The sequence below is a fragment of the Medicago sativa genome, chromosome 7 (genome assembly GCF_051527215.1).
Source record: "Medicago sativa cultivar Bolivia chromosome 7, Bolivia_mono, whole genome shotgun sequence".
Lineage (NCBI taxonomy): Eukaryota > Viridiplantae > Streptophyta > Magnoliopsida > Fabales > Fabaceae > Medicago > Medicago sativa.
The window spans coordinates 93,556,429-93,572,478 of NC_140755.1; the positions used below are offsets into that span (position 1 = coordinate 93,556,429).

The 16,050-nt window shown below is 32.8% G+C and overlaps 2 protein-coding genes and 1 pseudogene across 3 annotated transcripts; 1 reads left to right on the top strand and 2 right to left on the bottom strand.

Moving 5' to 3' along the window:
- Positions 1 to 2,231: 2,231 nt before the first annotated feature.
- On the bottom strand, positions 2,232 to 6,871 carry LOC146910443 (WRKY transcription factor 44-like; annotated as a pseudogene). Its single transcript, XR_015019395.1, has 7 exons — positions 6,739 to 6,871; positions 6,498 to 6,607; positions 5,659 to 5,938; positions 5,352 to 5,474; positions 3,987 to 4,630; positions 3,319 to 3,477; positions 2,232 to 2,925 (listed from the first exon to the last, which is right to left on the bottom strand). The product of XR_015019395.1 is annotated as a WRKY transcription factor 44-like (transcript).
- A 2,919-nt stretch (positions 6,872 to 9,790) lies between these two features.
- Positions 9,791 to 12,391, bottom strand: LOC146910444 (putative adenylate kinase 1, chloroplastic). The gene is made up of 4 exons (XM_085727144.1): positions 12,048 to 12,391; positions 10,937 to 11,077; positions 10,513 to 10,785; positions 9,791 to 10,301 (listed from the first exon to the last, which is right to left on the bottom strand). Exons 1-4 carry the CDS (start codon positions 12,291 to 12,293, stop codon positions 10,161 to 10,163), a joined length of 801 nt encoding a protein of 266 aa, XP_085583270.1. The 5' UTR covers positions 12,294 to 12,391; the 3' UTR covers positions 9,791 to 10,160.
- Positions 12,392 to 13,218: 827 nt separating this feature from the next.
- Positions 13,219 to 16,022, top strand: LOC146910445 (Thioredoxin superfamily protein). Its single transcript, XM_085727145.1, has 9 exons — positions 13,219 to 13,438; positions 13,881 to 14,022; positions 14,266 to 14,311; positions 14,687 to 14,746; positions 14,824 to 14,860; positions 14,952 to 15,031; positions 15,169 to 15,260; positions 15,538 to 15,598; positions 15,714 to 16,022. Exons 1-9 carry the CDS (start codon positions 13,255 to 13,257, stop codon positions 15,771 to 15,773), a joined length of 762 nt encoding a protein of 253 aa, XP_085583271.1. The 5' UTR covers positions 13,219 to 13,254; the 3' UTR covers positions 15,774 to 16,022.
- Positions 16,023 to 16,050: the final 28 nt, after the last annotated feature.

The window sequence follows — 16,050 nt, forward strand, 5'->3', positions numbered from 1 at the left end:
AAAATTAAAATTTGCTTAATTGTGCTTAAACTTTTAAATTTTTAACATATTTTTTACATACTTATTTAGAACATTATACAAAGTTCCTCCGCAAAAAAGTAACTCAAAATTTTATTATTAGGTCCAAATTTTCATTAATATAATCTTGAAATTTTGGCTTTTAGAAAAATTCATATTTAATTCATTACATGTTAAAAAACTAAAAGATTTTATAAAAGAGTGTCTTACGATGTTATGAACATGTCTGTAAAAAAATCTTTCAAAAATTTAGAAATTTAAGCCTAATTAAACAAATTTTAATTTAACAATGACTAAAAACATTAACGGAAAATTTTGTAAGGACTAAAAAGTGTGATTTGCTTTTATAGGGACTAAAAACAAAACTGCAAATATTTATAGGGATCAAAAACTTAATTAACTCTTTAATAAAAACTAATTTAATTTAAACACTTGCCATTCCTTCAACAAAATAAAAAATGTAACGCTTGCCATGAATGACACGGCTCTCTAATAAAAATTAGTTTAATGATTATACTTTCATCATTTTGTAATCAACTTATATGAATGAATTTACTAAACTAAACGTTAGGTTTTTTTTTTTTCCATTAGTCTATGGGAGAAAGATATACTCCCTCCCTCTAGTCTATAATAAATTTTAGATACATTAATTATTCAATGTATCTAAAAAGTGAAATTTTGCTTATAATAGTGACCGAAGGAAGTATTAGATAAAAATACAGTTTGCAGTCTTTTACTCTATTTATTTAATTATAATCATTAAGTTTTTTTCCTAGCACGACGTTCATTTTGTTTTTTAATTTTCGTTTAACTACCTTTTTTTTTATGGATTTCATTTAACTACTTCAAAAAAAACCACATGATTGTTATAAGACTAACTAATGTGTCCATAACAATAACGAGATATCCAAATACTCCCTCCGTCCTTGTATCTAAACACCTATTTGACTTTATTTTTGTCTTTAAATGTAAACTCTTTTTTAAATTACCAGATGCATTTATTATATTTTCTTAAACATACCCCTAATTAATACTACTAACTTATCTTGAAATGTGAAAAATCAAATTTAATACACGTACAAACAAAGGACAATTTGGTAATATTAACACAAAATAGACACATTAATTGCACTAACAACTTTTTTTAAGAAATGTGAAAAATGCAAAAGGTGCTTAGATATAGGGACGGAGGGAGTAAGATTTAGTTGACAAATTATTTTTTTTAATTAAAATAAATCACCTTAAAATTTAAGAGAGTTCTTTTTTCTTCAACATTTCCCTCCTTCTTCAACTTAACTTAAATTAATAGCATTGATAATGCTTCTCCAAAGCAACGATTGGGTAGGCTTCGGCAGTAACCATTTCTATTATTGTTACCCAAAGAATATGTTTGTTGTTGTTGTGATGACTGAAATTTATGTAGGTGTTGATGTGATTGACACAAAAATGAAGAAGCGTATAATCAATGTTATTAATTGAAGTTGAAGAAGAAGCAATGTTGGCCATTTAAAACGTCGAAGAATGGACGAAGTTAGGTATCTCAACTGATTTGTGTTAAAAGTTTAAGAAGTTTGAGGTTTTGAGTTTAAAATTGAGCAAAGAGGAAAAACTAATCTACTAACATTGACCATTTAAAAAAATGTTAAGAATGTGGAACTCTAATTAATTTTAATTTTAGATTTTATGATATTTTACTTTGAAAAAAAATTATTTAAAAATATTTTTTTAATGTAAATTGTATTTGAACTTGTCACTGCCAACACCACCGTTGTAAATACATCAACATTATATAACCATCGTTAACCGTAAAAAGAAACAACTCCATGCATGTTTTGAGATTTAAATGACTTAGTTGAGACTGAAAAAAACTTAGAAAAATAATGTGATACAATTGAATAACGCAAGTGACCGCAAAACACTATTTCATGTATTTGTATCTTGGTCAAAATGTTCAATCATGTCGTAATAAAACAAGTTCTAGTACTAATGATTAATGAAGGACCTTTTTTTCTATTAAATCGTTGAATTTATTAACTATTAAATTATTCTGTCATGGCAATCGGTATAATTACTAATTTCCTTAGATACTAGTTGTATTTTTTGAGTATAAGATAGATATACTATGAGACAAAGGAAGTACTAATAAACAAGTTTATCCTATGTTGATTGCAGTGACTTAGAATAAGATTGATTACCATATGAATTATGCTCCATTTCAAAAAGATGGGTGGATAATTAATTTATGCAGTGATAATAGCATTAAAATTATTGAAGGACAATGGTGGCAGTGTTATCAGAATAGTATACGAAGTTACTCCCTCCGTCCCGGTATAATTGACCTACTTTGGTTTTTCACATAGATTAAGAAAAGTGTATAAATGAAGGGAAAGGTGGAATATATTGTATTGGGAATGATAAAAGTAGTATTATTTAGTGTTATATTGTATTGGGAATGATGAAAGTTGTATTGAAAATTGAAATGAGTCAGTTATTTTGGAACATTTTTTTTAAGAAAATGGGTCAGTTATTCCGGGACGGAGGGAGTACAAACCAACACCAAATTCCAAGACCAACTGTTGTCATCAAATGTTGCAACAGAAAGTAAATATCCTAGTCTCTGTAGGTACTACATTCCAAATTGTCACCATCTATAAGAGGATCCAAAGCATTTAGTCATAATAACTATACTGTTATTGTTAACTAATAAATAAAAGTGTCAATATGGTTTATCTTTACTTAAGAGAAGTCATTGAATCTTTTTCAGAGGTCATTGTTGTTGTGTTCTTGAGTGGCATCTCGTGGTTGTGTTTTCCTTCATATGTAGTCACAAATGATTTTGGATCATCTATTGATCTCTCCACGTGCTTGCGAACATTGCAGTTGACACTAGTACATCTATAGTAACTTCTGCAAGATAAACAAGAAGAAAAAAAAATGAGTATAAAGAAAAAGATACTAGGATCATTAGTCATTTGAATAAAAACTCAAACTTAGTGACGTGCAGTCCACATCAAGCACCGCGTCTTCATTCAATGTGTCATATCATACCATCTAACAATTGAACTTAACTGATAAATGTTTTGGTCGCCATGTTATAATTTCAGAGACAAAAAGGCTAATTTGTAAAAGTTAGGTACTAATTTTACAGATGGCTACAATTTCAGGTACAAAATTGCCGCCTATGTACTCGATATTTTGGGCCGATGCATAGCAGAATTTAGAACCTTGCTGTATAAGTAATCTTGAAAATCTTGAAACAGCTCATTTATAAAAGTTACTTTGAAGAAGAAAAGTATAAACCTGGGATATGGATTTCCCTTCACCACCTTCTGCCCATATTTCCTCCAGCGAAAGCCATCTCCAAGGACTTCAGAATCCACAGAACTTTGCATTACAATGCCTGGCTCTACTAGACCTTCCTCTGATACTGCCACTTCATTTGATTGATTCTCATTTTTCCTAAAGAATGAGAAACTTTTAACGTAAGTTATCCTTTAATTAAAAATTTATCATGAAAAATTAGTTAGTTACCTTATAATCACTAATATGTTACTGTATGGACAATGCGCAAACTTAATTGACTTAATGCCGAAGAAATTATGTCACAAATAACCAATGAATTAAAATTAAAAATCGGACAAGAGATTGAATCAATGAAACATCCGAATCATGGTTGAACTGGATGACACAAATGAAAACTTCCAAAAAAAAATGAAAACTTGTTCAACTCTATTTTAATCTGCTTCAACCAGACTATAGTATACCCGGAACGAAACCAATCAACGAACTGGCTGGTTCACGGTTGAAGCTGTCTTTTTGGTCCAGTTTTTGAAACATTGCAAATAATATGAAGTTATATATTGCAAACTCATGCAGCAATTGTGTATAAATTTCATTTTCCTAGTGTGTTTTTCTTCTGTGTTTCTTTTTATTTATTTTCAGGTTATAGATTTAATAAAAAAAATAACCTTCTTTTACTTCTAGGGTCATCTTCCTCTGCCTCAAATCCTTTGCTTCCTTCCTCACATTCCCCGCTTAGACCACAAGAATTTTCTAGAGCAAAATCATTAGGCTGTGAAGCTTTGACTTTATTCTCTATTCTTCCTTCATTCCTTTCATTCTGATTACTATTATTACTCCATACTTTATCTTGAACCATTCCATCAGAAATCATCCCTGATGTTGCTCCCGAGTTTCGCTTTTGATGTTGTGGCTTTCCATGGTTGTGCTCACCTTTATAAACAATTTCTGCAATCTCACCATCTAATGATCTTTCAACTTTCTTTTTAACTGGACAATTAGGATATGTGCACTTGTAGTAACTTCGAGGATACTCGCTTCCTTTTACTTGCTTCTGTCCATATTTTCTCCAGTTATATCCATCATACGAAGGTCTATCAGCATTATTTGTGGATGGTAATGCTTTTTGGTCCTCCTCCATGTTCTGTGGTGCCATCGTACAAGATTCTGTGGCCTGATACGTTTCTGTAGGAAGGGTAATGTTCTGATGTAATTTCGAGCTCGTGTTAGCTCTAAAGTTTTCATGGTTAAGATGCTGAGGATTGGTCTCCATTGATTTTTGTGGTTGTTGCTGATTAGTACTGCAAATTCCCTTCTCCAAAAGAAGACAAAAAGAGGTAAGTATCAAGAAAAATCCAAGTCTCAAATTGAAAAGAGATAAAGTCTGAAATTAGTTTATAAAGAGAGGCACCTCTCACTTTACAAGTTCTTTTTGTAAGGTTGAGTAAGGCCCAATAAAAAAATTCTAATAGTCACTAACACAAATATAGCGGATAATTTATTTTGGAAAACTCTGTTAGAATTTGGTTTTGGAGCTAACTCAAACTCCGAAGTTAGCTAACGGAATGACGGTTTGTCCCCTCACTTACAAATGTTGTTCATATCATTGCACTAACCAATTGTGCTCATGTCCAAAGCACGACATCTGGAGTGTAAAGTTTACATTCCTAAACATCTGCGGGTGGTCGAACAAATCTAAGATAGGTTTTGATAACATATTAGAATTTTGATTTAGACCTAACTTAACTCTATAAGCTAGCTTATAATATGCAAGTTGCCGTCATTTATAATGTTATTCTTGCTTAATATGATTCTCAACCATTTCAAAACACTATATTGCTTGATGAATGAAGAGTAAACTTTCTGAATAAACTCATATCATTGATCAATTGGTTGAACAAAAATGATTACAAATGAAGGATTATATATAGGATGAATAATAAAATAACAAAATATAACCGAAATAAAACTAACTAAGCTAACTTGTATGAATGAGAGAAAGAAGTGTATGATATGTGTGTGTAGATACTGACCATGTTTGCCAAGAGAGAGACAGTTGTTTGTGACACAAATTTTGCCATTGGTTTGTAAATAAGAGATTGATTGGTGTCAGGTTTCGGATCCATGTCAGAAGAACTACTAAGTGCAATATTAGCCTGTAATTGGTAATAACACAACATATGTTAGAAACCGATAAGCATTTCAAAACAGTATGACAATGTTTAGAAAACCAAATCGGACATCAAACCGGTGTGACCTCTGGGTCAAGGTTCAATCAGTTGGAACTTTCAGTTCGGTTTTTAAAACGCTGCATTATGGTATGTTGCACTGAATGTTCACCTGAGGAGGGGGGAGATTCATTGCTGGCTTGAACCTCACTGTCTTTGGCCTAATGGCGGATATTGTAGTTTGAGAAGATGCAATTGGAGGAGTGGAGTTGATTGCACCTGCTAGAAGCTCTGAGAAAGATTTGTAAGAAGAACAAGTAGGCCTTGAAGCAACTGGCTTGGCAACAACTACTCTTTCTGCTTCTTCAATATCCATCATGAACTGCTATGTTTCGCAATGTATGCTTCTGTTTGCAAGACTTTCACCTTCAAAAACTAACAAGGGATTTATACTTACCAATGGTAGGTAGGTATAACTAAATAACATTAAAATTTGCAAATTACATACACAAAGGTTTAATGATGGTTCATAATGCAACTGTTATATTAAAAGTTTCAACAACTCAAAGTTTCAAAGGACAATAATAGTGCAAATATAATCAGACAATAATAGTGCAAATATAATCATAGACTAAAAAGTCCTAGTGTATTCCTAGATATAGCTTTAAACGATTTAACTAATCCTTCCCATTAAGGCACATGTTAGCATTTTCCTTTTATCATTGTCTCACAAATCAATAAATGGTGTTCGTTCCAAAGACATGAAAGGATGAGCCTAAAAAAATAAAATACAAGTAAAACTGATTTGAACAATAAATTTGAGGCTAAACCATATTAGAATTTTAATCTACTATTGTAGTCCCCACCAAAAAGGGAACTTTTTAGCAGAATGAACAACCTTGAAAGCCTAATAACCAAAGCAAAATGGTTGGTATGATTAATTATCTGCTGAAATCATTGCGAACCACCGTGATATCAAACATGCACGATAATTAGGATCAACAAACTAACCTGCAGAAAGTCAAGAAAAAGTTGCAACTTAACATGCCAAAGAGTGACAGCTTTGATTCGGTGACTTCTAATTTCCCAAAATGCATGAAACTGAGTTAAATTAACCCCTCCTGCATTACAAGGGTCAAAATAAATAAATAAAAGTTCCTACAATATATATGACCATGAAAAATTCAAAAAATGCTCCATGAAATCTATAATTGGGCTTGGGAGTTGAGAGAGTAAGAGGGAAACAAATTACGTAAATAAATACTATGTACTAGTATTTATTTTATGTGTGCATGCTAACCAGACAGAAAATGAATGAAAAAGGGTGGAGATAAGAGAGGGAGTGTTTTGATTCCAAAAGTGAATAAAAACACATGCTTGTTACAGTCAACAATTACTAAAACTATATTGGAAATTAAAAAAAGATGAGAAGCATTGTGGATATTAAGGATTGGTTGTTCCAACCCCCCACATTTGTACGGACAACTAACTGTCAATATTTCTATCGTTTGACCAGTTGTTGTGGTTCACTGTCACCAACATAATATAGATAAAATACTAGAAAGAAATAAAAGTGAGATTTTATTTTGTTGTGTGGAAAAAGTTGAGGATGGAAAAATGTGTTGGTCCATCTTCAAGTCCATCCACTTATCCCACATTTTACAAAATTTTGAACCCGTTACTAGTAGTTGACTTGGTCTGCTAAAAAACCATATCGGTTGAGGGTGGTTTTCGTCAGCTAAAAAAACATATTGGTTGAGGGTGGTTTGGAGTTCACGTATGTTCCATTTAAGTAATGTTCCATTTAGTTCATTTAGGTTATGATGCACGACATGCGACAAAGAAACATCTAATGGTTCAAATTTAAACAATCCAACGTGGTCTTGCAGCTGCCATCAAAAACCAATTTTTATCATCGTTCACCGTCCATTATTATTCTAGTTCCAATTATCCGTTTCCATCTCAAATTGTTCCAACTCAACAAGCCAAACCTATTTGAATTCACATACTAGAATCTGAAACAAATTTTGGGGGAAATTAAGATTGGTGAAAAATAATAATGTAGTTGTAAAATTGAGCAATGAATAGGATTGAAGAATTGGGATTAATGCAAATTTTGAATCTTTGTGTTTATTTTTTTCTTAAATGTGATCAATGTTTTGTTCTAATTTCGACGGGTGAAGAAGATGAGAAGAGCAATGCTGGATTGGTTTGTGTTGGCAGCGACAAGACAAGGATGTGACGATACGGGTGACACCACAAGCGGCAGGTGGAGGTTGACCGCAACAGACTGTGAAGCGAGGAAGAGGATTCTGATTTATTACTATTATTATTTTATTAAATTAAACACACAAATGTCCCCATGAGCTTAGCTCATTTGATAAGGGATAATGCACAATTTGTGCAGGGGCCGGGGTTCGAACCCCGGACACCCCACTTATCCATCTTAAAGGTGAATTTCTCTAGCCACTAGGCTACTTAACCAAAAAAAAAAAAATACACAAATAATTGTTTTTTAAGTATAAATCTCAACCCTTGAATATTATTTTGCCACATGTCTTGCATCCATGATCTAAATTGACTGAATGGAGCATACTAAACTCGGTCCAGCATTGGTCTAAACAATTTCCCTCCTTTTTCATTATAACTCACAATCTAATTTATAATTTATCCTATTTTGATAGAGAATAAACAAACTTATTTAATTAAATCATTGCGTTTCATGATTTTAGCCTGTGTTTACGAGAGTTAATCATTCGATGAACTAATAAAAAGTGTTAACTTGTGCCCTTAGGGTACATGTTAAGAAACCTAAAAGAAGAAACCTTCTCTAAAATTTTGTGCATTTAAATGATTAAAAAGTTAAATATTAAATGCAATGCACACATTCCAATAAGTTCTTTCTATATTTAAATTTTTAACTTGTGCCTTGAGGTCACGAGTTAACATTTCCCAAAAAAAAATTACTCCAAAAGTGATATCTAGAATTGAAAATGATATAGCTGATAAAATTTTACTGAATCACACACTACACTTCCACTGCAACCAATCACTGTTGGCCGCCCCAAACAAATACTGTAAAAATAAATACAACAATAATACAAAAATTTGCACATACAACAGATAAGTAAACCAAATTATACTGTTTTATACCCATAAAAGAAATTAACCTTTCTTAAATCAAATGCAACAGACAGCAAACTTAATATAAAACAACAAAAATATCTGGACAACAACTTCAACCACAGGGACATGACAATAACTGATTAAGATATGAAGGTCAAGCAAAAAAAAAATGTAAAAGGAAAAGGGACTTAAGTGCACAAGGGTGACTAAAAATGAACAAAATAAAATGTAGGGCACAATCTATCTTGCACCAAGAAAACTTAAGCAGTCAAGAGCTGGTAGTGTGCCATGTCTTGTTTTAGCAGCAGTTTAAATTTCCTAGTTGGCAAATACTAAAGCCAACCAGCTCGGCCAGCTGCAATATTATAAAATTTGATCGGGGTAGTGAGGGGATAATTGAATATGTTTGAAATCCATACATCAATTAATCTTAAGAAAAGTAAAATAAAATTATTCATACAAAGGTCATACGTGAGAAATTCACATCACTGCTATTAAAAAAAAACAGAATTGGTATAATGTGCACTCACATTGAACCTACAGTAGCATGCCATTTAAAACAAAGGAGTCATTGGTGAGTATTGTAGAATCATCAAGTACAAGAAGGAACTGACAACTAGAATTAGCCAGAAACTACACCAGTAAAAGTCTTGTGTATGAACTATAGCTGATTAATATTTGAAAGTCTGGGAAAAAAGTAGAAGGAAAATGGACTCAAAGGAACTCAAGGGTGACTAAGAAGTAACAATGTAAAATGTAGTGCACAATCTATCTTGCACCAAGAAAACTTATGCAGTCAAGAGCTGGTACTGTGCTCAGTCTTAGTTTAGCAGCAGTTTAAACTTCCTGGTTGGCAAATACTAAAGCCAACCAGCTCGGCCAGCTGCATTGTAATAAAACTCCACCCTGTCACAAATTGGATGTGGGAAGAGGATCATTGAATATTTTTTAAAACCATTTATCAATTATTAATTTTTTGACAAAAAAAAAAATATAAATTATCCAGACAAGAATCAGACATGTGGAATTCACAGCACAGAAAAATAAAAGGAGAATTGCAATAATATGTACTCACATATATGAAATTCAAAACAAAGTATAGTCAATGAAAAGGAGTCATTGGTGAGTAATGTGAAATAAGGTTAGTTAAACAGCAGAGGACATCAATGGCAAAGGTCTTTTGTAAATACCTTGGAACATAACATTAGTTCAATATATTTCAGTTACAACTTAAAATACAGTGATTGTGCCAATCCTGTTGGCATTAGTAAACAAACATTTATGCAAAAACTATATCAGAAACTCTGATCCCAACATTAAAAAACACTAGTATATAACTAAAAAAAAAAAAATTAAAGAAACAAAAAGAAAATCCAAATAGGGTATAAGTTTGATCAGATTATGACACTTCCTTATAACATTATTTATCAAAATAATACCAATTCGAGAAGTCAACCTTCCCTGGTTCTATTTCCTGCAAAATTGTATAGCATGCAGTATACACATGCAAAGAATGAAATACATAATTATACGGTACACTTTTATATCTTATGCTGCAGCAGACTGCTTCTCTTCATCATCTAGATTAAGAGCATGCAACAACTTTGGCCAAGATTCCGGGATCCCTCCAGGAAGCTCAAACTCCATTAGTTTTCCTCGGCTACGGTAAAATCCCTCCACAGGTTGACTCTACAATCATGATATTGATAAAATCATAAAACAATTGAGAAGTGAAAGAGAGAAAAATTACTAATAGAGATTGCAAGAAACAGAAATTAAACAAATATTTTATCAACTTCACCCAGAATTATCAATGCCCCCATAATTAAGATGCCATAGGTTCACATCCCCATAACCAACAACAATAACAACGACAATAACAGTAAGACAAGGAAAGTACCAATTCATTGTATATACGAAGCCTTTCTTTGACTACTGGTTCAGTATCATCAGAGCGAGTGATGAGCTTGGACATACAATGCTCAGGAGGAAGCAGGGGAGCCATACTAATTCCAGGGTACCCATTCTCACCCTTGATGTTAATGGAGGCAACATTAAAATTTCCTCCACACTGACTGCATGTTCTCCTACCGAGGCATTTTGCAAGCAGTGCTTCTTCTCGGATCTTCAGATTGACCACCAAGTCAATGTCTGTCACCCCTTCCAATATTTCCTGATTCATGGAAAAGTAATACAAATTTCCTTGTGTCATTTTTCGATGGAAATTTTGTTTTGAAAGTAAGAACTTACTATTAATATAGAAAGTCCTTAAAAACTAGGACAGGGGTGAGGGGTAAACAACAATTAAGTACAAAGATACTCACTGCTTGCTTTATTGTTCGAGGAAAACCATCAAGAATGAAACCTGATTCGCCTTTGGCTTGTCCTTCGGCCAGTCTCTTAGACAACAAGCTCATAATAATTTCATCTGACACTAATTGGCCTTGATTTACGATTTCTGATAGCTGCAAATGAAACAGAAAAAATGAAAATCAGAAACTAAAGAGATGCATTTTTATGTAAATATAGTATTCTCTTATAATTGCTTCCAAAAACCATGCTATCTTCAATTCACACTCACACAAGAATTAAGGCAAGCTATGCTAATATTTATTAACACTGAAATACCATTGCTATGTATTATCAAAAACCTCAAAAAAATTAATAATATTAAAACTTTTAGTGGCTTGTACACTTAAAAATGCAATAATAAATTTGAGAAGCAATCAAATCACTATAAAACAACAAAAATATGCTCCGTCACCATCAAAAAGCAGAATGCATGGTCACCAACAATCATATTGTTTAAGGAACTTAAAATCAATAAAATCTGAAGTTAATATACATGTTGTACAGATTGTCAAGAAAAAGATAAATAACCAACAACAACAAGTGACAAAAGACATTTCATAGAATGTCAATCATCATTTAACAATCAGAAATGTTAAAGGAACTCAGATCCATCAAACCAGTTGAACCATGAATCAGAGATTTAAGCCAACATACTGATAAGTAACAAGTAGCAATTTTTTATCCATAATTACAGCTTATTACATGCAACAATTCTAAAATTTAAGACTACCATGATTTGTTACATAGCCAGATTTAACAAATGAGTCCAAAGTATTGAAGGCACATAAATCCAAAACATGGTCAGTCGAAAAAGCACAAATTTTCAGGAGTATATCATAAGAACGACGCAAATCAAGCAGATGGGTTCATGATTTTAAAGCTTTGAATGCATTAAGAGACAAATCACAAGCCATAGAATAACCCCTTTTATGCTATCAATATAGTGAATCTACTACTACTTGATTTGAGTTCTATACTGCATATCACATCAGAAAAACAAAATTCAATCAACAAAACCAAAGCATGTAATAAAAAAGGTGCCATTTTTTTCATTTTGAATAAAAAAAGGGGGAAAAATGGAACCTGAGAAGAAAGGGGGCCATTGGAGGAAAGCTCATGGCGAACGAGATCTCCGGTAGCGATGTGAGGAACACCGAGGAGGTTACAGAGGCGGCTGGCGTAGGTGCCTTTACCAACGCCGGGACAGCCTAAGAAAACCCACTGAATATTCCTGTTTTCACGCGGTGGCGAGTGAGAATACGAGGAGAATCCACGTGTCAAGGGATAAAAGGAAGTGGTGCGTTTAACGAGGCGGGTTATGGCCGCCATCGGGATCGCAGCTGTGATCTCAGAGGAGCGAAGGAATAACAAAAAGGGAGACGATGATGGAGGCAGACAAGTAGTGTTGTGTTGCTATGTCTATACCTAATTTCTCGTTGTTGTTTTTTTAATTAATAAATCACACGGGTTTTTTTTTTGTCATGGCTTTTCATTTTTAATAAGAGTTTAATTCATTTTTTCTTGACATTAATAAGAGTTTAATTTATCAAAAAAAAAAATTTAATTTATCAATGGAGAACCAAAATTTGAATCTCTTATTAGTAGAGGTATTATATCCATATTCATCGGAAATCTAGTGAAAAAGACAAAGGGTTTAAATAGTTTAAGTTTGTTTAAGGAAAATGAAATTTACTAAGTTATAATTTGGATGGGCTAATTTAACTTCTTAGAAAAGAAAAAAAATTGTGTTAGATGTACAACAAAATAATAAGAATTTATAACTCATGCATCTATTTTTATGTGAGTATTTTTTTTACAGAACTAGTATATCACTTTTTACAACAACAAACAATATCATTTTTTTTAAGTGAAGTCTAAATTAATTTAGAGATTTAGAATTGTTGATAATTTATTCAGTATTTTATTATGAAAACAAACCTCCTGAATAATTTTGTATACAAGCTTATTTTTACTTAATTTATATGATTAATTAATTTAATTCATTGATTGTTTGATAAATAGCAAAGTAATTTAGAAGTATATACTTTTCATTTATGCTTAGTATTATTAAACCAAACAAATTTTATATTCTTTGTTACTAGTTTGAAAGAATTTTTATGCCACAGAATATGCCACGACGTTTGTTGATTCTCGTGGTTCCAAACTCTTCTACTGCGTAACACATCTGATTTGTCGTTTTGTCAAGCTAAACCCGTGCGTGTGATGACAATCAGGAAAACAAAGACTTGCACAACAAAGTTTGTAGTTGAGCTTCCTAAGACCACTTTCCATGGCGTGCTCTACAACGCTTTTGTCGAATTCTTTTCACCTTAACAAACTTACAAATAAATGTAAGCTACATGTATATCCCACACTTTCACTTAATCAAAAGCTTCCAATATATTCTAATAATCCACTCAAACTGCATCATGTATCCACCACCACCACTATACCCTTTGCTTCTCCTTCTGCAGGCAAGTTTTGTCTCACTCTTTGCTCTTTTCCCCTTGTATTCTCAACCACTTGTCTATTTTTATTGCACTAGAATTGTTGATCGATTCATTTTCATGATAAACATGGTACATAATTTTTTTATGTCATCCAAGAATCTTGCACAGCTTACATACTATCTATGACGCACGAACATAAACGCAACACTGACATGTAGATACCTGTAATAATTTAAGAAAATACAAGTGATTAAATGTGTGGATATTGGTATTGGACGCTAACACGTATCAGACACCAGACACGTCTTCACTCTAATGTCTCGGTGCTATCAATAATATATTAGTTAGATAATATGGGAAGTTTATCTCTTCATTTTTGTATAATGATGAAAATGAAAATGAAACCTCTGTTGAACACTTACCTTTTTGAGAGCCAACAATTGTTTCAATGTGTGAATATGACCAGGAGTTGAGTCTCCAGTGCTGAGTGAGGATACCTCAAGTTCACTGGAATTGGTGAAAGTCTTTAATTTGGAAGGAAATGGGATTCCAATTTCCGACTTGTGGAAAGATCGGAAAGCAGTTGTGGCATTTGCTCGTCACTTTGGGTGATTTTCTCTAATTAGATTCAAAAATCAAGCTACCATTTTGTTAGATGTGTGCATGTTTAGATTAACAGTGAATAGGGAAGAATCATGGTGAGCCACGACAATTTTGGCAAAAACTATACTTTGAAGCTTCAATAAAATCATGGTGTCACCGTGATTTGACAAAATTCACTATCAATCCAATCATGCACTTAGCTCCTGAAATTGAATTGTGTAACAAATTAACAATTGCATATGTTGCAGGTGTGTGCTTTGCCGCAAAAGAGCTGATTATCTTGCATCCAAGAAGGTAATGTTTTCTGTTCTTCTTATACTGTCTTCTGAAATTTCATCGAACGCATCACGGTGTCACGCATGTTATTTATTTATCCATAATTTGATTCTTGCTAGCTTCTGCCTCATATTAAGATTGCTGTTTTTCTTGGAAAAACATTTGAACGTTGCTTTCAGTACTTACAGTCTTCTTAGGAGACGATTTTGGTTCTGGACTCCTGGTTTTTAAGAGTTTATAGTATCAACAAGATATGCATCTCTATTCAAAATGTGGGTCCAAACATACTCATGGTTTTTGTCCCTTTTTGTTTAATATTTGTTTTGCTTCCTTATGTTGTAAGCTGCACTTTACCTTCTCTAGTTTTGATTATGCTCTACCAACGTCCAACAGGATATAATGGATGCATCTGGTGTAGCACTTGTATTGATTGGACCTGGCAACATTGATCAGGTACGCAGGATTTTCTGCATTCTCCTAACATCTTAGAATGCTGGAATTTTCGGAGCTAATACCTATATTTAACACAGGCCAAAGCCTTTGCTGAGCAAACAAAATTTAAAGGAGGTACTCTACAGCTGACATAATACCTGTGCTAGTTTCTGTAATGTACTCATCTTATATCAGCACTTTAACAGAACCTGGTTACCTGTTCTAGAAATCTATGCAGACCCCGCTCAATCGTCATATGAGGCCTTACAATTTGTTTCTGGAGTTTTAACCACATTTACCCCCAAAGTAAGAGAAACAACCTAATTTTTTATTCATAAGTAATAAATAAAACACATGTGGCTGAGTGATGTGTGCGTTTATAAATTGAAGTTTTTGTTAAATATACAAAGGACCCCGTGTTAATTTTAGCTGTTGCACTACAGGCGGGTCTTAAGATAATAGAATTGTATATGGAAGGTTATCGACAAGATTGGAAGCTTTCATTCGAAAAGGATACTGTTAGCAGAGGAGGCTGGTATGTAAATTTGTCCTACAAGAAGTCTTACACTATCACATTATCTGATTATCCATACCACTCTTAAAGGATCCTCTGTGATGTCTTCTTTATCATTTTTGGTTTGCGAAAAAATCGTAAAGATATGTGTCTACATTGAATCTATAATTAGAGGATAAGAAGTTCATTCCTTGCTTGCTGATAGAAGAAAGCTCTCTTTGGACATTTTTTATTTGTTATGTATGTGAATTATGATCATAATTTTTCCTTTAATATTATGAACTTGACACTGTGGCAGGCAACAAGGAGGAATTATAGTTGCAGGTCCTGGTAAAGGTAACATCTCCTATATTCACAAGGTGTGTATGTCAAACCCTATACTCAAAATTTTATAGAATCTATCTTGGAATATTCATGGTATACATGTTTAACATTTTTATGTTATCATTATGTCAAATGTGCTCACATGAGTAGGACAAAGAAGCAGGAGATGACCCAGAAATTGAAGATATCTTAAAAGAATGTTGCTCGTGAAGAAAGAAGAGGTGGAGCCTCTCATCGTAGAGCATGTACATCATCATATTTAGCTGAACAGTAGCTTTTTCTTGAGGTTCAGTTATGAAGAGATTAATTTATAAACTATAACCAGCCATTTGCCAAATGACAAGCTCACATCACAATATAGAAGTTATTCTATACTTTGTTATAAAATCTTTTATATAATAATATTTTTCAATCTGCAGTAGAATGTGTTAGACTTCTAAAGAAAAATTGGTTCAAAAAGTTATGCTCTGCGTCTATATCTGTTTAG